Here is a 24,637-nt window from a genome sequence, read left to right as displayed (position 1 = left end):
CGGGCATAATATTAATAAGCATGTCCTTAACGCCTTGTGCATGAAACTCATGCTTACTTCTGCATTAGACATCCGGGCATTTGCATGTGATGAAATCGTACAGATTTATACGAACAAACTCATCATACGAAATAGCCAACTTGTAAAATATGTTCAAATTTTCATGAGGCTGGGTTGCTGTGTCAGTGAGCTCGCGCTGAACTGCAGGGCTCAAACAGTGAGTTACAGCTTCAGTCATTATAATGGGAGAGTTTAAATATTGCATTTGCATTGCTCCATTTTTGTGAATAATTTATAAAAAAGAAAAAAAAAGAGTTGTATTTATGCATTAAACAGCTCTAAAGTGGCTTGTTTTGGATGTTTTGGACAGAAAAAGTCTTGAATGCCATATTTCACGGACCATCTTCTTTGTTATCGTGTCTGCCCACATAAATACCTATTTGACCCACAAGCGAACCGAGCCGATACTAAATGTGACATCAAAACCCTGCAGATCACTGATTGGTCAGAGAGAATTGTCACTACCAGCGTCACTGGATTTGCTACACACGACATCAACCCGCTAGTTTTAAAGTTAGCAGCAGTGATAGCAGTATCATTTGTTCACGCAACTTTCGAATTGTAAAAAGAAATGGCTGTGCGCAAAACCACACCGTGGTCAATAAACGAGGTGCAGACGTTCCTCTCGTTAGTAGCCGAGGAGAGGATCCAATGAGAGCTGGATGAGGCGACGTAAATATGGCGATCAGCCTATAATCCCATCCACGTTGAGGCTGCACTAAACTTTTCAGTCCTTTTTTATAAGGCACTTATATTTATATTACTTTCTCATGGCTGATTTCTATTGCTTTTTATTTTCCCTTTTCAGTAGGATTTTTATCCCCCCCCCAAAAAAAAAAAAAAAAGATTTTTTTTTAAAGTCAAGTTATCACAATTGTGATATACAGTGCTGTGAAAAATTATTTGCCCCATCCTGATTTCTTCTTCTGCCGCAGCATCTCAATTGGGTTCAAGTCAGGACTTTGACTAGACCACTCCAAAACTTTAATTTAGCTTCTTTTGAACCATTCAGAGGTGGACTTACTCCTATGATTTGAATCATTGTCTTGCTGCATAATCCAGTTGCGCTTGAGCTTCAACTCACGGACTGATGACCGGACATTCTTCTTTAGGATTTTCTGGAAGGGAGCAGAATTCATGTTTCCCTCAGTTATTGCAAGTCACCCTGAAGCAGCAAAGCATCCCCACACCATCACACTACCACCACCATGCTTGACCGTAGGTATGATGATCTTTTTGTGGAATTCTGTGTTTGATTTACACCAGATGTAACGGGACCCCTGTCTTCCAAACAGTTCCACTTTCAACTCATCAGTCCACAGAATATTTTCCCAAAAGGTTTGAGGATCATCAAGGTGTTTTGTGGTAAAATTCAGACGAGCCTAAATGTTCTTCTGGGTTAGCAGTGGTTTTCGCCTCACCACTCTTCCATGGATGGCATTTTTGGCCGGCGTCTTTCTGATGGTAGAGTCATGAACAGTGACCGTTATTGATGCGAGAGAGGCCTGCAGTTCCTTGGATGTTGTCCTTGGCTTTTTTGTGACTTCCTGGATGAGTCGTCGCTGTGCTCTTGGAGGAACTTTGGAAGGTCGGCCACTTCTGGGAAGGTTCTCTACTGTGCCAAGTTTTCTCCATTTGGAGACAATGACTCTCTCTGTGGTTCTTTGGAGTCCCAGAACCTTTGAAATAGCTTTGTAACCCTTCCCAGTTTTAGAAACAATTTAGTATGAGATATACACAAAAACAGAAGAAATCAGGATTTTTCACAGCACTGTATTCATTAAGCGGATCATATGAAATCCGGGGGAAAAAAAATCACAATCATATCTTATATTCAGGAAAGAATTGCTGATGCAAGAGCCATTTATGTGTCTTTGTGGGAGCTTAATAAGCCTTAGTGAATGTAGCACTTTAATTTACCCCAACAATTAGGTAAATGTCAGCCACTCACTGTAATTAAATACGGCATTAAAATTCCGAATTGTCGGGAAGCTTTGCGTGCCATTGCCAAGCAGTACAGCCCACTGTCCTCCCGTGGCGTTTTGTCCAGCTATGTAACCTCATTTACAGCGATCCATACTGGACCTGGGTGAAACCATTGGCTGCTCAGGTGGTTGACTAGCAACCTGTAGACATTTGTCTGTTTCAGGCTGCTGTCTCCGGGGCTACGGCCTGTATAAAACCCTCTTTGCTTTCAAGGCCCCTCTAATGTTTTCGTAAACTTGGACAGAGACGAGTCGTATTGGAAGCAAACAGCAGTAATGAGCTGGCACACAGAGTCTCTGGTTAACCAGACTGTAATTTTGGGACTGAAAAGAGCCTCTCATCACTATTGAGTATTTGTTTACCACAGTTAAACTTCAGTGTTTCTGCAGAGAGAGAGAGAGAGAGAGAGAGAGAGAGAGAGAGAGAGGTGCTCTGTGAAGACACTTTAACTATTGCAGGTCTGATGTTTGCCATGCTGGCTTTAAAATGACCATGTACTCCTGTGTATATATTGACTATATTGAGTCCACATTGACAATCCATGATTCAAATTTAAACCTGGAAATAAATGGAACATAAAAAAAAACTGTATTAAATGAGAGAAATGTAAAATAGAAGTATCAGTGGTGTCAGACTTTCGGACTAAACTGCATTTCATCATTCTTTAAATTAAACCATGTATATTTTGACAGTGTAGGTTCTGTTACAAAACCTAGTGAACTGCTTTGCTGTCTACAGCCTAGGCAGCTGCCTTCTAAGACCAAGTTCACACTAATTCGTTTCCGTTTGAAAACACATTCATTTCGTCATGTTTACGCCTCTCATCCACATTAGAACTGCATTTTCCTCCACCGAAAATGAGCGTTTTGAAGATGCTCTCCATTACTGCATACTTTGGAAAACGATGACGTTAGGAAGCTGAAAACATAGTTTTCACACAGAAAATGGATTAGTGTGGATGTGGTCATAAGCTATGTTTTCCGAAGTATGCGGTAATAGAGAGCGCTTTCGATAGTCTCAGTTCGGTGAAGGAAAGCGGTGTTCTAGTCTGGATGAGAGGTGCAAACGTAGCGAAATTAATGCATTTTAAAATGAAAACATATTAGTGTGAGCATGGCCTAAAGAAGCACCCTACCTGAAATGTAACCTTGTAAGTGACTGTTTCACACTGAACATGTTATTGTGTCCGGCTACTGTGTTTTAAAATTGTTTTCTTATGTAAACATGCACCAGATGGACATCTTTGACCGTTTTTTCTGTATCTTTCACTGTGTTTTTTTAGGTGCTGTATAAGGTATAAAAGGCTTATGAAAAGTACCAAAAACAATTAATGAAGGCCTGGTAAAAAGTTTGCAAATCAGTTTTAATGAGACCTTCATATAACAAAAAGAAAGTTTCCATAAAAATTAACCCCTGATGAAAGACATGTATTTAAAAAAAATTCTTAGTATATTAGACATTTTTGTTACTTCGTCAACCATATAAATATATTATATTTTTTTCATAATTTCAGTCGATGCATTATGAATGCATGCGATGCTGCCTTGGAATTTGTCGGAAAGAACGCATCTTAAAAGACAGCATAAACATGCTGCCTAGTGTCTACCTTTTGCAACAGCTGTGTTTCCTACGAAGGCAGCTCACTAGATTTAGGAACAGAGCCTCAGGCTTTGTTCTGACTCTTGAGAGCAAATAGTGACCAGAACAGAAAGGTAGAATCAACAAACAACCCATGCAACACTGATTAAATTTGACCACTAGGTCTGATGGTGCATATTTGTAACTTTCTTTTACTCTTTCGAAGTCGCTGACAACAGTGAGTTAAAGAACAATATCCTCTGGAAGGTCTTATTTGCTTTTGCTTCATAATGAACTCCCAACATAACAGAGCCAGTAAGGCGGCTGTATTCTCGCTCATCGAGTCTTGCAATCCTTCAGGGAACAGGCACAGAACAATAAAGAGATTCCTGAATCTTGCGCTTTGAAGTCAGAAGGAATAAGAAGTTTCTAGAGATTCTTTGTTTTCTTTTTTGTTGAGGTTCAACGAATACTGGACTGCAGAAGTGCAAGACCGTTAATGATCGATTGCTTGATGTGCGCAAAACATTTCAATGCAGAGATTCCTTTATGTTTTGTAGCCGTCTTATTAAAAGCATACATTGAGGAACTGCTTATTTAAATGCATGTTTTCCATTGAAGAACAACCGTTTTACGATTGAGTTATGTGTCTTCTACATTTTCGAACTAGGACGAGACAACAACCTTGTTTGGATATAAATAGAGAAAATGTTCACTCCTGTTCCTGAAGTTTACCATCAATATGTAAGCATCTTCAAATTACCTTCGCTGAACATTGTTCATGCATTTACATCTCTTTTTCCGCAGTCTCGATCTGTTCCCGTATTTTCTTCTCACATTAATTTGTGCTCCGTTTATTCTGGACCCAGGAGATTCATGTTTATTAATAAAGAAGCCTTGTTAATATTTAGGTATCGTGGGAGCGTTAAGAGAAGTCTTTGTTGTCTTTGTCAGCAAATTGACAGCGATTGCACTTAAACTTGGAGAAGAAGCTGGAGCTTTTCTCAACGCTTTCAAACCTCTCCAAGTGAATCAAACACCAGCGTCTCTCCTCATTTTCCAGTGAAAAACAACTTCTTAGGAGATTCGCCTTTGGACGTCTAATACATATTTAACAGCTGTGGAGGAGCGGTTTAATAGACAGTGTCAACCTTGGTGAGGATGTCTGTCTGATTAATTTTACATTAGCCCTGGCCTTTAAACTCCTGAGTGGCTGTTATTTCCCCAAAAGATTTTGCGATATACCCGAAACACCTTTACAAGTAGTTTTATGCTTGCAGTGAACACACGAGACAATGAAACAGGAGCCGTGATGTCTAGTTCAGTAACTGTAGCAGCGTGATGCATGCCGTCAGAAGATGAGTCAACAGCCATTCCAATCACAAAAACAGCATTGTTGACAGCATGCTCAGTTGGGGTTAATTCTTAATGACTGTTTTTCTCCTTGGCACTTCAATCTGCCACACGTTTTGAGTCTCAACGTTTCCAAGAGTCATTCTCGGCCTATTTAGGCGCATTGATAATCACTAATTGATTTAATTTAGGCTGCGTGATGCTGTCAGTGATGGACAGTTGTTCATGAAATCCATTAACAAATGATTGTTGGTGTCAGACGGGCTGGTTTGAGTATTTCTGTAACTGGTGATCTCCTGGGATTTTCACGCATAACAGTCTCTAGAATTTACTCCGAATGGTGCCAAAAAAAAACATCCAGTGATTCTGCGGACGGAAATGCCTTGTTGATGAGAGAGGTCAACAGAGAATGGCCAGGGCCTCGTTTCCCAATAACGATTGATCTTAGTGTTTAAGAGCATTTTTTTCGAGCGATTTTACAAATGTTATTTTTTACATGCGTTTCCCAAACCTGCACTTAACATGATCGTGCGAGGACGTGCTTTAAGTGCTACTTAAGAGAGATGATGTCCATAAACGTGAAGTGCTGAAATGTGACCGTATTGTGCTGCTCATCATTGCAACTTTAAAAACGTTTGTAATTTACCTCGCTGGAAATATTTAAACATATTTTCTTAAATGTACAAATTAATTCGCCACATAATTGCATTTTGTTTTGCAATTGTTTTGTGCAGAATGATATATGTTTTTTTACACAATCACTGCTTCATCAGATGTGTATTTTAATATTTCGTTTTAAATATTGCTCTGTTAAAACTTCCACGATCAGTGAAGACAGTGGAGACCCCGTGTATGGTCCTGCTAATGACAACAAGCATTAATTGAATATAACGAGGTTCACCGTGTTATGGAGATTCGTGGAAGCTGCGCTTTAGGGACATTCACCAATCAAAGGGAGTCCTGCTCTTTACTCCCAAAAGTGATAACGGTAACAGCAGTGCTACACAACATGTGTGGTACTACACAGCGCGTGGTGCGGGTGAGAGTGCCCTTAGGTGTCGGAGAGGAAGAGGAGATGAGGATGAGGAGCCAATATACTGTACGGAAGGCATCTTGACTTTTTTCCTTCTCTCTCTGATTGTAATTTTTACAGTTCTCTGCAACAGTCATCCCACCAGCTAGTCCACAAATAACGTTTATTTGTTTACTTGTTAATTTATCTGTTCATCCAATATTGACTAACCATTTTATGCATTCATTATTATTATTATTATTATTATTATTATTATCATTATCATTATTATTATTAGCCTTTTCGAAAAAAATATATAAAATAAAATCAAACCTATGTATACTTATATTAAATGAGCATAAGGTGTAGCTATAGGTGTTTAAATTGTTTCTGATGTAATTTCACGTTTGTCCTGCAGTTGTCTGCATAAGTGTCCTTATGATGCTCTTAGCGCTGTACGATTACTCCAGAGCACTCGTTAATCTACAAGCATTTTCAAGTACTACTTAAGTTACGATGCTTTTGGGAAATGGTCCGCAAAACTAAGATGAATCGTAAGATGGATTCTACAATCTACTTAGGCTTACAATGCTTTTGGGAAACGAGGCCCAGACTGGTTCAAACTGACAAAGTCTACAGTAACTCAGATAACCGCTCTGTACAATTGTGCTGAGAAGAATAGTATCTCAGAATGCTATTCTGACATGTGGGTTGGTGCTTTTTTGGTGGCACGAGGGGGACCTACATGATATTAGGCAGGTGGTTTTAATGTTGTGACTGATCGGTGTATATATAGCTGTTATATCTAGTGAGGTACCAGTTCTGGGTAAACATGCCAACTCAGTACAGTCAGGCTCAAAATGTAATTATGATTTTATTGCAAAATGCCAAATTCTTCCTCTCCAAATGCCCAAAGTAGTTTGACACAGTGTTACTGTAATATACAGAAGTGTAGTGGGCACATCTTACAGCTTCTGTGCTTTAAAATCTGTGAGATGACAAAGTGTTTCTTTTGTGACTTCAAAACCCTTGTAACCAAAGCTGAGAACTGGATACTATAGAATTAGACCCCACGTGTAAAGAGCTGCTTCTGTGCTCCCTGAGCAGATATCTGATACGGGCAGGTGTGTGTGTGTGTGTGTGTGTGTGTGTGTGTGTGTGTTGTGTGTGTGTGTGTGTGTGTGTGTGTGTGTGTGTGTGTGTGTGCAGGTCTCTGTATAGAGTGATTGCTGTGGTCAGATTACCAGGCCAGTTAGAGGACGGTGTTTTGTCCTTTAAAGCTAATGTTTAGGTTTCCACGTGCGTTGTGGCTGTACATGTCCTGCACGCTGCTCACACTCACGCGGCAGCGTCCATAATTAGTTCTGTTGTGCTTGCTGGCATGGGACCGCAACCAGGTTGATTGGCAGGTGCATGACGTCATTTCAACCCCGTTTTTCTTCTATTTAGCTTAGCTCATTCTAGCCTTGGATGCCTCTATGTTTCAACGCTGCTTTTCGTTGAACATTAAATGTTTTAAAGTGATAGTACATCCATAAAATTTTATTCTGTGCTCATTTACCCACCCTCATGTCTTTTCAAACCTGTATGACTTTTTTTCTTCCGTTGCGACACAATGAGTAATTTTGAAGAATTTTGAAAGCTAGACATATGCCGATATTCGGTAATACGGTATGCCGCAATAATTAACATGCATGGTTATGTTATCACGGGCACTTCAAAATGCTGTGGGGAAAAATATTTTAATTAACCTATTTTCCAAATTAAATTCTTCTGCTCTGTAGCTTCCATCCAGTCAAGATTCACAACCAGGGACCAAAATGAACACTCACCAAGCTCCAAATGTATTTTTTCCAGTTAGTTGTTGGAATCACGTTTTTGGAGCCAGGTTGGAGACAGACAGTTTGACTCCCAAATCATCGCTTATTGTTTACATATCAAAAATGTAAATTTTTAAGGGGAAATAAAGCATTACAAGGGCCTATTTGAAAACACTCCATTTCCCCTGTGGTGAGGTACGGAGCCGCAGTTGGACAAGGAAGCCAAGGATGAGGAAAGACGCCAATGCAGCGAATCCAGTTTTCTTCTTCAGCGCTACAGTCTCATTCTGGGCATTTTTACATAGTGTTTTCCCATATAGCTCTTATGTGTATTATATTATAAATATTTTAAAGTCATGTTCTGGTGTTAAGAAAATCCTGCATGCCTGCAGAGGTTAAATCAATACGTCGGGCAGGTTTGGGCTGCGCTGGGTTATTGGGCCGAACAGGTAAAGCCTTGTTGAATCACTTCATTATAGGACAATCAAAACAGCCAAGTGGAGTCAACGTCCACTTATCTGAACATTTAATATTTTCCCCTCGAAACTGCCTGAGGCTTCGACTGCAGAAAGTGGCTCGCTACAATCACCTGGTAAATTTAGCAATTTTAGAGCATGGAGTTTGGTTCTTTTTTTTTTTGTTGAGAGAAATGCTTTCTTTGGATTGTAATTCGTCTGTTTATACAGTATATTTTTCTTTTGCAATATCCTTCCTCTGTCTTGCCAATTGCTTCACGAAGGCAGATGACAAATGTTGGAGGTAAGGGGCACTTTAAAGCCTTCTGCATCAAAATGTGCCAGTATATGAGGCTGAATATTTTGGATGCAAAAATTGGAAGCAAAAAACGGTGCTAAAGGCCCCCCTTAATGAAAATATACTTTATTTTCCTGCTTGCAGATTAAAGATTGAATTGATTGATTTCTTTTTATTGAATGTTAATGAAGCAATGCTATTTGTGTGGAAATGGTAATAATAACTTAAGGTTGTTTTAATTCAAATTCATTAAACATTTTATCACACACTTGGGAGTAATAGTGATATAGTGTAGATAATGGGGCAATAGATAATTGGGCAAAATTTGTCAACTTATGCAAACACTTTTGAGACAGCAAGATGCATTTTTTTTTATTTTTTTTTATTAACAAATGAAGATAATGCTAATTCAAAATAACCACTTCAGATTTGTGCACCATTTCCTGTTCATTTCAGTCACATTTTGCATTTCGTGACATTAAATATTCTATAAACAAATTAAACTTCATTGTGATTGGCTCAGTCAATGTGATGATAAATTCTGTAAAACATATATTGTTAATTGTTTGTTCATAATACCTAATGCATTAACTAATGTTAACAAATGGAAACTTATTTTAAAATGTTACCGGATTTTTGTTTACCAGTATACCATCCTTTCAATTATTGGACAGTATTAAAAAAAATAACTTTTGATTTAATCACCTTGACCAAAACTGAAAATGACAGGTATTTTCTTTTTTTTCCCCCTCTAAATAAATTTGATAGTTTCAGGGAATCTCATTAGCCACATAAATTTGCACTATTTTAAAAGTTATTACATGCTAGAACAAATTACCTCAAAATCAACATTTAGACATTACACACAATGACCTCATGGATCAGGACAAACTGGCAGTGCATACTGTCAGACAGGTGTTCAGGAAAGTGCTGTGGCTGTTTTAGCTGCTATTTACTGTGTTTTGGGAAAAAATAAAATCAAAAGTGCCCTTTACAGTAGCCCTATTGTACCCTAGTTGAATGCCACATTTTACTATTATTGATTCATCAAATCACAGACAAGAAATGCATTTATCATTATCATTAGCATTGGGTTTAGTTAAAATATCTAACCCAAATTAATTTAATGTAAAATTAAGAAGAAATATTTTCTAGGTCACTAATCAAAAAAGCAAACTATAATGACATTGATCATGTTAAAGGAATGCTCCGGGTTCCATACAAGTGGAGCTGAATCGACAGCATTTATGTAAAAATGTTGATTGCCATGCAAAAAAAAATGTCTTTTTTTTTTGTGATATTCTCCCCTTTTTCTCCCCAATTTGGAATGCCCAATTCCCAATGCGCTCTAAGTCCTTGCGGTGGCGTAGTGACTCGCCTCGATCCGGGTGGCGAAGGACGAATCTCAGTTGCCTCCGCATCTGAGACCGTCAGTCCGCGCATCTTATCGCGTGGCTTGTTGAGCGCGTTACCGCGGAGACCTAGCGCGTGTGGAGGCTTCAGGCTATTCTCCGCGGCATCCACGCACAACTCACCACGCACCCCACCGAGAGCGAGAGCCACATTATAGCGACCACGAGGAGGTTACCCCATGTGACTCTACCCTCCCTAGCAACCGGGCCAATTTGGTTGCTTAGGAGACCTGGCTGGAGTCACTCAGCACACCCTGGATTCAAACTCGCGACTCCAGGGGAGGTAGTCAGTGTCAGTACTCGCTGAGCTACCCAGACCCCCGTCTCTCCTTTTCTTAAAAAAACGTAACAGTGAGGCACTTGGAAGTGAATGAAGTCTAATAGTCTTTTTCTGTTTTGCATTCTTTTCTAATTCAATACACCTTTTTTCAGTTTACAAACTCAAACTATATTATTTGCATTGAAATTTTGAGTGGAAAGTTGTAATATTGATTTGACAATATCTTGTTTTGATAGGTCTCTTTTGCTTTAGCTGACATGAACAAAACTAGATGATCATGTTATCCAGCATGATTTGAAAACGTCAAAGAGCATCTTGTGTGTAAAAAGACCCCACTGTATACTTATATACATTTATATTTATTAAGTGCCACTCTCTAAATCGGTTATCTCTTTAAATGGTTCATATTCATAATGGAGATGGCCTAAAGGCGTTCCAATCTCATGGTATGAAGAGCGATTCATTATCAGAACCATTTGTCCGAATTCCAGCTCTATAATCCTCCTCTTTAAATACACTTACATCAGACATTGGCAACATCCCTTATACACAATCCACTGCCTGAGTTCTGTATTTTCATATATATTTCCATCAGCGTCTGCTTCACACAGTGATATATCAGAGGCGCTGGGTTGGCTGGCTATGATTTAAAGATGGTTTGTGGCCACTCTGAAGGTTTGTTGACTGGATTTCTATGTTACAGAAGTCGAGTCTCTTTGCATTATGGGACTATTTATTGTTTCCCACTTTTAATATTATGTTTGGCCAGCGGAGACTCACTGGTTAAGTGTTTGATTACTTTCTAAGAAGCTCCCTCCAGATTTGTACGAGACATCAATGTGGCGCTGGGTTTCTATAGGAGAAATGTCTCTTTATAGGATGATACACAAAAGTCGTTCTTTGTAGAGGCATTTTTAGTCAATAACAGTCGAATGAAATTAGATATTTTCAAATGAAATGGATTTATGTTTATTATGATATATTATTTGTTTTAAGGAAGAATATTCAATATGTCAGTTATGCTTTTAAAAAAATAAACAGAAATAATCCGATTATACAGAATTGAAGTAGAAATTCAGATTCAGTCACTCTTGTCTTTTCCAGCAGAGGTTTTGGTAGCTTATTTTATTTTTTAAGGAAGAATATTAAAATAAATGTGTAGAAAATGCTTTAAAAGGGCAAACCTATTGAAATAGCTTTCGCACACTGACAAACGCATTCGGATTGAATAGAAATGGTGTAGAAATTCAGCTTCAATCCCTCACAAGACTGAAAAAGTTTGTTTAGTATTATACAGTGGTGTCCAAAAGTCTAAGATCACAGTGTAAATGCTTCTATTTTGCATTAAAGTCATTTTTATAATGCATTAAATTATAATCATAACAGTTTGAGTGAAAAGTTGGATTGGATGTGGATAAAAATAAATCCTTTTGAGTTCATTCGAGCTGGCATGAATAAAATCTGAAATATTCCTTCTTCAATTTACATCATAACTTTTCTTAATCTCTATTTTATATCTTGCAAAATCCTGAAGCTTTCTGCTTATTTTCAGGTTTAAATGAAAAAATGACAAAAATCTCAGATTTTCACTGTGGTCTCAGACTTTCGGACCCCACTGTATCTTTAATATTAAAGATAAACCAAAATAAAAAAGTAGCATTGCAAATGTTGTTCCCCTCTTATGTCTCTGTTTTGGTTTGGTTTGAGGAGTTGCTTCAACACAAATTAACTTATGCAACAGCATCGCTCATATCACGTTTCACTCGCCCCCTCGGTGGAATTAGTGCTCATTTTTCTTTGTCGTTCAGTCTGTAATCTGGCTAATTACATTTCCTTTTCATGTCTTTTTGAAGCACACACACTTTCACACTGTCCGTTATCATTGATTTCGGTCTCTTTAAACTGTCCCGTCATGAACGAGCAATTACAGATTTTGAGACAGATTATCGCATGCATTACGTTAGTGACAAACTCGCGTTAAGGATATGCACATGGTCCGAGAGATGCTGCGATTCGGTCCTAACATGTCACACATGGCGAAAATCATTTCAAGCCGTCTGCTGCCAATATGCCATTATAGAAACGTGCCCGGATGGTAAACGTCCTTGATGTCGATGCCAAGATAAGCCCAAACAATGTTTTTTCCTCACAGACAAACCTTTGATGATTTAAAACAATGAATACATACAGTATGAAAGCACACAGTATATAGACCAAATGCAACGCAAAACACTTTCAGTCCATGCACGATGACCGATGCTTGTCACTATGGAAACAGTTCCTTTAGTATAAAATAGCTGGGGATTTAAATTTCCCATATTAAAAATTAAAAAAAAAATGGATGTGCAGTAGATATTGAATTTCAACTTTTAACTTCATTTTCAGTGAGTTGGACGTCTCTCACTGCTCGCTCTGTGAGGGTCGGTTACTTGGGTCGCGTTTCGTCCATTAAATGAGAGTTTTGATTATCAATTAGCTGAATGAAGCCACACTATCCAGGCTAAATAAGAAGCACATGTCACCTCTGAGCCCTACAGTACGCTTCTAATTGATTAGTGATGGTGTGCAAAAGTTTCCAAGTGTTTGTTTAACATATGTACGCTTCGTATTAGACTGTCGTTTGTCACCTGAAGGATTTTTAGCGTTACTAGTGACACTTTGAAATGTGACTATAGCTGTATTTTTTTTTATAAGACTATAACCGAATGTGATATTTTAGAATCAGCTATTAAAAACCCATCCTGGTAGACTACTTATCGAAATATTAGTGCAAACACGTCAGAAATTTTACATTAAGGGCAATTATTGCCACCTGGATTTGATTTTCAGGGGCATTTTTTATGTTTGAAAAATATGTGTCCTCCTTGAAAAGATCGATTGAGAATATATTTCCTCCTAGCCATAAAATTAAATCAACATCATATCAAAATGTATGTTATAATGTGTACAACTAGGCTTAGAATAGAATATTAAGAGCTATATCAGATGTTACAAATAAAAAGCAAAGGAGCTCATCACGAGGGCACATATTTTAAATTTTGGAAGCATTTTTGTCACTTTAGGTGTCATTTTGACCCCATGCACCCCCAAATTTCTCTGGTACACATCCCACTCAATGCTGGATACAACCCACCAAAGTAAGTTGCCCTCTTGTTTTTTTTTTTTAGATGTTTATCTAATAGGAATGAAACTGGTTTTAATGATCAAGAAAACAACGCCTAATAAATGGAATAGTCTCAGAAACCGGTTGAAACTAAGAGTTAATTTAAATGTTTCCTAAAAGTGAAAGGTTTTTAAAAGATCTTTGCATTTTTTTTTTTTCCATCTTAAAGTATGACATTTATGCATTTAATAGTGCATTTTCCCAAACAAGTATTCCTGTGCTGTAATTTAAACACTTAGGCTACAATTATTTTGATTGCACCCGATTGCTGACGCAGCTTTCTGTGCATTTCGAGAAAACGTGTGCGGTAGTTTGCTCCTTTGTGGTCTCATGTTTTAGAGACGCCACCTTTAGCGCCTTGATGTACACCGACTGATGACAAAACCACTTAGCCCATGCTGTCTAGCTCAATATTAACATCCAGCCTCTATATGTTTGTCTTGAAGGGCCTTGAATTACACTAACATGGGAAACCTTATGAGGAAAATACTGTAAGTACCATTTCTGAGCAAAAGCGTTCTGTCGACAAGGTTTTTGCTTTAATGTTCATACATGCTGATGACAAGATTGCCGGACGCGATTTGGATTTGTTTGTGTTTTACATGTAAGTATGTTTTGAATAGCTAAAGTATGCAAATGTGTTTTGCATGAATTGTGTTTTACATGTGGTTGTATATTTCACTCGTGATTTTGCTCTCTCGCAGTATGTTAAATGTGAGTCTTTAACTGGAAAAAATAACTTTTATAGCCAACTTCTGCAGCACTTTTTGAGAAACCTAAACCAAACTAAGCTGAACAAAAATGAAGATGAATTTTGTATGTTTGTTCAAGTGCATTTCATTCATATATATATATATATATATATATATACAAGCTCACTCATTATTCAGAACTGGATTGAGTTTATGCATTTATCAATTAGCATTAACCCGATTTAACCGCATAAAATCCTACACAGCGATTCCATTTTGCGCTGAATGTTTCCACATCTTGTTTTAATGTAGCTCTGTAAATTGAAGCAGAGTGAATGTTTATACGTTCGGTACGGTTTTTTTATTTTTTTTCTCTTTTCCCTCGCCGTTCCACAAATGCATTTTTACGTTACACAAACATGTCAGCATCTTAGCATGTTTGTCAATGTAAACACAGCAACCCTTAACGTTTCTGAAGTGGCTTTCTACCCTAGATGCTATCAGAAGAGCGTGTGTATGTCATTGCTTACTGACCCGAGGCTGGTGCCGTTCACAGACGTTGACTTCTGTGTGACCCAACTCTGAACCACAGTGCAGAGAAATGAAAATAATTTTTCACAGCACTCACCCCAGAAAAAGTTCTGCTGGCATGGAGTCACCGAGCTAAAAAGACTGTTGGATGCCATAGCCACACGTGGATATCCTCGGATTGCTCCTTTGGTGGTCGTGGTGACCCTTGAAGTCCTAAACTGGGAGCACAAATCATATCAAGGCATACGAAGAAACAAAACGAAACGGCAAACATCCAAAAGACGAACCCCCGTGAACTAAAGACACACTCTATGCACGGTGTGTATGCTCAGTAGTTGCATGTTTGAAATGCAGTTTGCAGCCCATGAGAACATTCAGGCACAGATATTGGAAGCAAATGGAATAACGGCATATACGAGTGTGGTTAGGAGTGTACTTACAGGCTTGTTGGGTCTCGGTGACTGGGGTTGACCCACTCTGATTAACCATTTACACCCCAGTGCCTGCCTCCTGTCGTCCTGGGGAAATCGCACGCACCGCACTTGTGGTTCTGTGGTTGTTTGTGAGGGGAATGAGACATTCTCACAATCCAAAAACTTGTAAGCTTTAAAACACACTTTTCTGGGGTCCTGTCCTGATAGGCTGTTACTGGAGAGGCTGGCTCATGTGTTCAGTGACATCAGAGGAGTTGATGAGGGCTCAGCCCTCTTGTCAGTGGTCCTGAGCTTTCTATTCACATCCAACAGGATGCGACCTCAGCTCCTGTGAATACAAAAGGAAAGGAACTGCTCCCATCTCATGTGGAAAGCCCTTTTTTCTCTCTCTGTACCTCTCTTGGGTCCTTTTAAAGTGCTTCACACGTTCACATTGCTGTCATTGCTGTTTTTTTATGTTAGTCATAATGTATGTCTATTGGTGAAAATGTCCTTTAAATTTAGTCAACATGTCATCATGTCACATCCATAAATATTAGTCAATTTTACCCTGTAAAAACAAAACACAAGATTAACTCAAGATTAATTCGTCGCAATTCAAAATTTCTGTCTACACATTTTCCGCATTGAATTCCCAATTAATCTTGTTTTCAGGGATTCTCGTTCCTGGTATCTCTTTAACATGTTCTCCTTTGTAATTTTTTTTTTTGCCATTCTTCCTGCATGGGTGCCGTTCTGTCAGACTCCAGGTGTGTTGCAGACATATAAGTTGCATAACCGTCTCTTTGAGAAATGACAGTCTGCAGGGAATCCTGCGTTTAGTCTTGAATCACGTCTGTCTCTCACTCAGCGCCCTGCAGCACAGCAGTTCTCCCGTCTAACGAGCGCTCAGTCGTGTGAATTAGCTGCCGTGATTCATCAGTCTGTTTTGTGCGCCTCACAGGTTGGGATTTTGGCACACGGTCAGAGCTCCACGGAGAGTATGCGCCTCAGGTGTTTGTGTAAGCGTGGATAAAAATGTGGCGAGGTATTTCCGCTTCTGCAACCCTCGCTCTCGTATTTCTGGGTCACATTAGGTGGTAAGTTGAATTTTGAGTGCAATAACATGACTTTAAAAGGAAATTACAAATGTAGGAAGTATTTCAGAAACCTAAGACAGTGAAATACACCCGAGTATCCAGGCCACCACTCCACTAAGGCAAGCATCACTATTAGGCATTTAAACCAACCCTTAACCCTAAACGTGTGTGCTACGTATTACTTTCCTCTATGATTTTCACCTGGCAGATGATGAAACAGGAGAAAAATCCCATGGACTTGTTTTGAAGGAGGGATTCGAGTCATATCTGCCTAGCAACCACATAGCAGTTGACTAGAAATCACTCTGAACACCTTAGCAACCACATAGCAACCACCGTGTGGCTATAACAGGAAACGTTTTGCCCACAGTAGAAAGTTCCTCATACTTGTTCTCTGGAGAGGCATTTGAGAACAAGGGTGATCAGGGACAACGAATGTAAAAACAAGATCTGCATTTTCATTGTAATCTTGAGTTAATGCAGACAAATTTAGTAACAATCACAATTCGTAGGTGTTCAGGGGCGAAGTCTCTTAACAGCTGTGACACAATGTGCCATATTTTAGTACAAAACCCCTGCATCTCACCCACACTTGATATGTTTTCAGTTGCTACATTTACACCTCTCATCCACACAAGAACGGAATTTTCCTCCACCGAAAATTGAGCATTTCGAAAAATGCTCTCCATTACCATTGGAAAAAGATAACATTAGAAAAAAAAAACAACAACAAAAAAACGAAAACGGATCAGTCTAGATGTGGCCTTATTAACAAACCAGCAGCATTCCAACATTTTCAGCCGCTATATGTGCTAGTTTTTACTCTTCTATGAATAGGGCACAAATTACGATTAGTGCACTTTGTCGGTGTATTTGCACCCTTTCCTGATTTGCTAATTTTCTTCAGTCAGGTGTTAATCAGAGCAGACAATTTATTCATCATTAGTTGATTAATGAATTCTGCCATGATGGATATAAAATGTACAGTACACAAACATGTCTTTGAAATAAAAGTCAGTTTACCGCCTGCTTTCCTCGGGCAGTAAAAGTGCATTGAGAATGCTGATTGTGTCTGCTTAATCTAGATTGCATGCAAGTTTTTGCACTAAAATATCATGTGCAAAGATGTGGCAACTCTTTAGTGAATTCAGCCCTATGTGTGGTAATTTAGCACAAAACCTTGCGTCTTATTCACAAACAAGCCACATGCCAATTTGGCGTTATATACTGTATGTGCTGATATAGCACTGCACCATATGTATCTAAATTAAGCAATTGTCATTCTTTTCTGTGCAAACACGCCTCCTTTCTGTGCAAATAAAGGTAATTTTAGAATGCACTGCAAACGTTAGCCCAATTTGTTCCATGACGTGATAAACATTGCGCTATTGTCTAAGAAAAGCCGCCGTTAAACAAAGGGATATTTCTGTACATTTCTAGTGATCATATAAGCAATAATTGTAGCTAGATGAAGATTTTGGAGAATTGTTTGTGTATGAATCTTGAATTCTCGTTCTAAAAATTTTAGTGCGCTATCTTTTAGTGTCTACTGCATTTGCATGAAAAGGGCACAAATTGCGATCAGCAAAAATTTTCTGGGTTTGTTTGCTCTGTTTCCTGATAACTGTTACCTAATTACCCTTACCTAATTTCCTTTATTCAATGCAGACAGCCCAACTGCATGAAAATAAGTTATACTATCAGTAAGAGCAATTCCGTTTCAGTGAATTCACCCTTTAAAATAAGGGCTAGGGTTAGGTTAGGTTAGGTTATGTAAGGCTAGACTAGGTTAGGTTGGGTTAGATTAGGTTAGGCTAGACTGGGCTAGGTTAAGCTAGGATAGGTTAGGCTAGACTAGGCTAGGTTAGGTTAGGTTAGACTAGGTTAGGCTAGGCTAAATTAGGTTAGGCTAGGTTAGTTTAGACTAGACTAGGTTAGGTTAGGCTAGGCTAGGCTAGGTTAGGTTAGGTTAGACTAGTCTAGGCTAGACTAGGCTAGGTTAGGTTAGGTAAGGCTAGGTTAGGTTAGACTAGACTAAGCTAGGTTAGGTTAGGTTAGACTAGGTTTGGCTAGGCTAAGTTAGGTTAGGCTAGGTTAGTTTAGACTAGACTAGGTTAGGTTAGGCTAGGCTAGGCTAGGCTAGGTTAGGTTAGGTTAGGTTAGGTTAGACTAGTCTAGGCTAGACTAGGCTAGGTTAAGTTAGGTAAGGCTAGGTTAGGTTAGACTAGACTAAGCTAGGTTAGGTTATGCTAGGCTTGGTTAGGCTAGGCTAGACTAGGCTTGGCTAGGTAAGGTTAGGTTATGTTAGGTTAGGCTAGACTAGGCTAGGCTAGTCTAGGCTAGGTTAGGTTACGTTAGAAACCCATGACTGCACATTGTGCTAATTATAGAAACACTGTTTTTTTTTTATTCATGCTGTTTTTGCTGTCTCTATGTACACATTAGTGGCTAAGCAGCGAATATCTGTTCTTTGTCCGATGAGCTCTGGTGGTCCTCCTGTGAGCATGGCCTCCCTGTGGTCCATGTTTGAAGAAAAACGGAGTGTGTGTGCCCTTCTAAAGCCAGGCTTTAGCTTTGCCTGCTTCAGTACAGACCACACAGGTATAAACAGGGCATTAGATGCTAGAACTGTATTACTGGCTGCCGGTGGAACCGCGCGTTAATGCTTCCAGGAGACATTACACCTCGGAACGATTTCACACATTAATAAATTAGAGCTATTACGAGTTTTTTGCGCCTTTACTACTGAAAGCCATGTTCTATAGATGGCATCAAATGGTATTAGAGGTTACGTTTGTTAGTTTAAATTCAGTCATTAGCGTCAATTGGGCTTGTCTGGGAAGGAGTAAAATTGTTAATGGGAGCCGTTTTATAGAGACTCATTTCTCAGTTTTGTCGTCACATGTAAACTTACACTAGCTCACACCCTGATCACAGTTGAAATGCATATTTTTTTTTTTCCATAACTTCTGTTTTTATTTTTGCAGTGTTCAAATTTTGCAGCTTAGAGGTAAAACAATATTCAAATTCTTGTGACACAGGAAATATGTAATGCATTTTTTTTTAGCCAAACTTTTTAAAAATAGGCTTTAAAGGGATAGTTCACCCAAAAATAAAGATTCTATGGTCATTTACTCACGCTTGGGTTGTTCCAAACCAGTGACTTTTTTTTCGCAGAACACCACAGAAAAAACATTTAATGGAAGTGAATGGTGACTGAGACTTAAAAGAAACAGATAAAAAAGTGTCACACAGAATTTTAATTTTTGGATGAACTATCCCTTTTAATATATGTGAAGGATCATTTGAAAAGGTATACTGAATTTAGTTACAGTGATGTAAAAATATTTCCTGATTTCTTCTATTTTTGTGCATTTTTCATACTAAACTGTTTTAGATCTTCAAACGAGATATAACATAAAACAAAGGCAACCTGAGTAAACACAAAATACAGTTTTCAAATATATATATATATATATATATATTTTTTTATTGAAGCAATGTGAAAAACTAACTGCCCATTTAAACTTAATAGCTGGTTGTGCCGCCTTTAGCAGCAACAACTGCAACCAAATGCTTCCGATAACTGGAGATCAGTCTTTCACAACACTGTGGTGCAATTTTGGCCCACTCTTCTTTGCAGAACTGCTTTAGTTCAGCCACATTGGAGGGTTTTTGAGTATGAACTGCCTGTTTAAGGTCCTACCACAGCATCTCAATTGGGTTCAAGTGAGGACTTTGACTTGGCCACTCCAAAACTTTAATTTAACTTCTTTTGAGCCATTCAGAGATGGACTTACTCCTATACTTTGGATCATTGTCTTGCTGCATAATCCAGTTGCGCTTGAGCTTCAGCTCACGGACTGATGACCGGATGTTCTCCTTTAGGATTTTCTGGTAGTGAGCAGAATTCATGTTTCCCTCAATTACTGAAAGTCGCCCTGGCCATGAAGCAGCAAAGCATCCCCACACCATCACACTACCACCACCATGCTTGACCGTAGGTATGATGTTCTTTTTGTGGAATTCTGTGTTTGATTTACGCCAGATGTAACAGGACCGCTGTCTTCCAAACAGTTCCACTTTTGACTCATCACTCAACAGAACATCTCCCAAAAGGTTTGAGGATCATCAAGGTGTGTTTTGGTAAAATTCAGATGAGCCTTAATGTTCTTCTGGGTTAGCAGTGGTTTCCACCTCACCACTCTTCCATGGATGGCATTTTTGGCTGGTGTCTTTCTTATGGTGGAGTCATGATGTGAGAGAGGCCTGCAGTTCCTTGGATGTTGTCCTTGCCTTTTTTGTGACTTCCTGGATGAGTTGTCACTGTGCTCTGGGAGGAATTTTTGGAAGGTCGGCCACTTCTGGGAAGGTTCACTGCTGTGCCAAGGTGTCTCCATTTGGCGATAATGGCTCTCACTGTGGTTCTTTGGAGTCCCCGAGCCTTTGAATAGCTTTGTAACCTGTCCCAGACTGATGTATTTCAATCAACTTTTTCCTCATCATTTCTGGAATTTCTTTCGACCTTGCCACAGTGTGCTACTGGGTGAGCCCTTTTAGCCAACTTCATGCTGCTGAAAAAGTTATATATAGGTGTTGATTTGATTAAACAGGGCTGGCAGTAATCAGGCGTGGGTGAGTCTAGTCCAACTGAACTCCATTATAAATGTAGTTTTATAGATTTGGGTATTTAGTAACTATGGGGGCAGATACTTTTTCACACAGGCCCAGTTGGTATTGGATACATTTTTTGCATCAATAAATAACATTATCATTTAAAAACTGCATTTTGTGTTTTCTCAGATTGCCTTTGTTTTATGTTAGATTTAGTTTGAATTTTCATTGCACTGTACTTGTATCATGTACAAAGAATGTTTGGATCATTTCACCTCAATTTGTAATCAGGTATTTTAGCGAAATGAAACGTAGCGTGATGTACGCTAGATTGTGCTATAGTTAGTGCATTTTAGATTTTTTTTTAAAAGGCCATTGTCAACATTTAGTGGCTGATATACAGTATACATAATATAACTTGTTATTCATTGTATTGACAGTGGAAATGACACTATAGTTGCAAATAATCTAAAAATAGGCAAATATTTGCAACTGTAGTATTTATCACTATTAAAGATAACATGAATCAGCATTCGCAACACATCTAACATGCTAACATGAATAATGAAATGTTGTAGGGCGGGACTTGATTTTATCAATTTGAATGTTATTGGATTGTGAAAAGTATGGCTTTGATATTATTGGTTATTATTATTATTTTATCACCATTGCAGCCTTGGTGACATCATCAGAATATATGAGTTGTTTCAGAGGTAGAGGAATTATTAAATGTTGATGAAAGATTATGAAAAAATGTTTTATCAGCCAATTAATCGGTTAGCGACCTTTTCCACCGCCTTAGTTATCAGTATCGGCAAAATCTATCGGTCGACCTCTACTTTAGACATGGCTTAAGATACCTTGTTGAATATTTGATTTTACTTTCACAGCAGCTGTTTATTTCATAATAGACCGGTGTCCTTTACAGTCTCACAAAATATAATTCCATAATTCAGGGTAACTGGAACATTTTTTGAGTGTTGACGGCCACATTGACCTAGTCATGCAAAACACTTTGAAACTCATTCTGGCAACGATTAAGTCAAGTTAAGCCACAACTGATGTTTACGTGTCGAGCACATCGCAGAACTCTGGGATATGACAAGATCATGCCAGCACCAGTGGCTTTGGCTTGCGGCACGAGCACATCTTGAGAACAACAATTAAAGGAGAAGAACCTGTTATTTCTGACAATTATCACGTCTGTTTGCCTGTGAACTGGCAATGTGAGTGCAGAGTGACATTTAGAAAGCCGTCAACGGCCTGTGACTCATCACTGTTAAATATGTGTGCTGTTTAACATGACGTTGCATGTGGAGTAAAAATTTATTTCTCATTTCATTAACTACTTTATATAGCCTATTAAAATTATAGTATTTTATTTTGTTTTCCATTAAAATATCTCAGTGATCTTAAACAAATCAGAAAGTAAAAATGATGCTTTAAACAAGTTAAAAATATCAGCAAATTTAACAAAATGCACTTGCATTCAATATTCTCTGAAAACAAGTCTTAAAGGAAAAGTTCGTCCAAAAATTAAATTTTTTATTTAAAACAAAAAAGAATACATATTTTTGCCTTTTTTACTCATTTCTATTTCATAACAAAATTCCATCAAATTGAATTGTGCAATCTTTTACAAAATTAAATGAATAAAACATGAATACATTTACATTTTATTAATTTAATTTTGTTAAAGATTACTCAATTAAATTTCATGGAATTTTCTTATGAAATTAAAATGCGTACATTTAAAAAAAAGGCTAAAATATTTTTTTGAGTGTGTCATCATTTACTCACCCTAATGTTGTTCCAAACCAGTATGGCATTCTTTCTCTTGTGGAACACAAAAGGAAATGTCACGTTTGTAAAATCACATGTTTTACTTTTGAGTGAAATATGCCTTCACTATCTTATGCAGTTTTTATCTTGTGTTAAAGATGTTTACTTTTACTGGAAAACAAGGCAAAGATCCTCAAGACAGGACTGTACATTTGTTTTACATTTAAATTATATTTGTACAGTTGAACAGTTTTTTGAGCTGCAGAGGAATGTTCAGATTTTGCCGAACATTAAAGTGAAAAAGTCTTTGATATTGATGCTGTGATCAGATTTTGTGCTGTCTGCACACACATGTTGCTCATAGACTAAACAGCCCTCAAATGCTCACTCGTGCTCTTTGTTTTCATGCTTGTGTGTGCCACTATTGTTTTCAGACACTAAAACCCCACAAAATGTTCTTAAAGCTACAGACTAGGGCTGTGAATCGATTAAAATTTGAATCAAATTAATTACATGACATGCCGATTAATCGCAATTAATTGCATACAATCATTATTTGCTGAGAAAAGCCCCCAAATAAAGATAATTCATATAAATAATGCATAATAATTCAGATAATTTTTCCTTGATTCAAGATGGCGACATGGATGGCAGCCTTGATGTGGAGCTCTTTGTGCAGTGTTTAATAATTTTTTTCCAATCAGTTTTACTAGGGACGAACTGCCGAACATTCGGCAGCACATACCAGAAAATCTTTTCCCGGTTTTTGACTATTCGGACATTTTGCTGGACATTTTTGTTGGAGGCTCAGCTGTGTTGTTCAAGCGCACTATGAGACACAAGCAAGGGAAGCGAGCCGGCGCTCTCGTCGAGCTCCAACAGCGAGACTTTCGAACAGAGCTTCTGAGTATTCATCTAGTGAATCTCCACTCTCTTCCTAACAAAACGGACGAACTACATCTCCTCACCCGTACAAACAAGGATTTTTCAAACTCTGCTGCCTTGTGCTTCACAGAAATCTGGCTAAGTGAAGCCGTTCCGGACAGTGCGATACATCTGCTGGACTTTCAGCTTTTCAGAGCGGATCTCATTGTGGAGGTAACAGGGAAAACGAGAGGTGGTGGAACATGCTTTTACATCAATGAAAGTTAGTGTACAGATGTAACAATGTTAAAGAAGATATGCTGTCCTAATTTGGAAGCACTCTTTATCAGCTGTAAGCCTTTCTATTCGCCAAGGGAGTTTTCCTCATTTATTCTGGTGAGTGTTTATATTCCTCCACAAGCATGTGTGAGTGCAGCACTGCAACAGCTGGCTGATCAGATCACAGACACGGAGCAACAATACCCAGACTCACTTATTATTATTCTCAGCGATTTTTTACAGAGCCAGCCTCACCCGTGAACTGCCAAAATACGGACAGCACATTACATGCCCCACCAGTGACCTGATCACTGCTACACAACATTAAAGGATTTATATCACTCTGTCCCTAGAGCAGCTTTGGGACTCTCTGATCACTGTCTGGTTCATATTCTTCCGACCTACCGGCAGAAACTTAATTCAGCTAAACCTGTAGTAAAGACTGTAAAAAGATGGACCAATGAAGCACAGCTGGAACTACAAGCCTGCTTTGACTGCACTGATTGGAGTGTTTTTGAAGCTGCAGACACCAATCTGGATGATCTCACAGATACTGTGATATCATATATCAGTTTCTGTGAGGATATGTGCATTCCTACTAGTTGAACAATGAACTAGTAAAGTTCAACAATGACAAACCATTCTTTACAGCAAAACTCAGGCAGCTTTGTCAGGCCAAAGAGGATGCTTACAGAAGTGGGGATAAAATCTTGTACAATCAGGCCAGAAACACACTGACAAAGGAGATTAGAGCGGCTAAAAGAAGCTACTCTGAGAAGCTGAAAAAACAAGTTTTCAGCTAATGACCCTGCATCAGTGTGGAGAGGCCTGAAAGACATTACTAACTACATGACACCATCTCCCAACACTGTAGGGAATCAACAAATGACGACCTGAATGTGTTTTACTGTAGATTTGAAAAGCTGAGTCTCACACCCCAAACCC

The 24,637-nt window shown here is 38.5% G+C and overlaps 2 protein-coding genes across 9 annotated transcripts in view; one reads left to right on the top strand and one right to left on the bottom strand.

Annotated features, from left to right (window-relative positions):
• The window catches only part of runx2a (RUNX family transcription factor 2a), a 90,038-nt gene extending 74,898 nt beyond the window's left edge, over nt 1–15,140 (bottom strand). For all 3 annotated transcript variants that reach the window (XR_007892155.1, XM_051645911.1, XM_051645912.1), the window contains exons 1-2: nt 15,081–15,140; nt 14,738–14,858 (exon numbers count right to left, since the gene is read on the bottom strand). Coding sequence is in view for 2 of the 3 variants with exons in the window: in XM_051645911.1 (XP_051501871.1) it covers nt 14,738–14,795 (58 nt within the window). In the remaining variant the exon portion in view is untranslated. The remainder of the gene's footprint in view (nt 1–14,737; nt 14,859–15,080) is intronic.
• Nucleotides 1–24,637, top strand: part of LOC127410724 (transcription initiation protein SPT3 homolog) — a 160,484-nt gene that overhangs the window by 27,875 nt on the left and 107,972 nt on the right. The window contains exon 1 of one of the 6 annotated variants that reach the window (XM_051645925.1): nt 14,003–14,021. The exons of the other annotated variants lie outside the window; for them this stretch is intronic. Coding sequence (XP_051501885.1) covers nt 14,020–14,021 — 2 coding nt within the window. The 5' untranslated portion in view covers nt 14,003–14,019. Of the gene's footprint in view, nt 1–14,002; nt 14,022–24,637 lie in introns of those variants that run through there. 6 annotated transcript variants of the gene reach the window in all.

The sequence above is a fragment of the Myxocyprinus asiaticus genome, chromosome 20, assembly GCF_019703515.2.
Source record: "Myxocyprinus asiaticus isolate MX2 ecotype Aquarium Trade chromosome 20, UBuf_Myxa_2, whole genome shotgun sequence".
Lineage (NCBI taxonomy): Eukaryota > Metazoa > Chordata > Actinopteri > Cypriniformes > Catostomidae > Myxocyprinus > Myxocyprinus asiaticus.
Note: the sequence above shows the minus strand (reverse complement) of the source record. Positions and strands in the feature narration are given on the sequence as shown.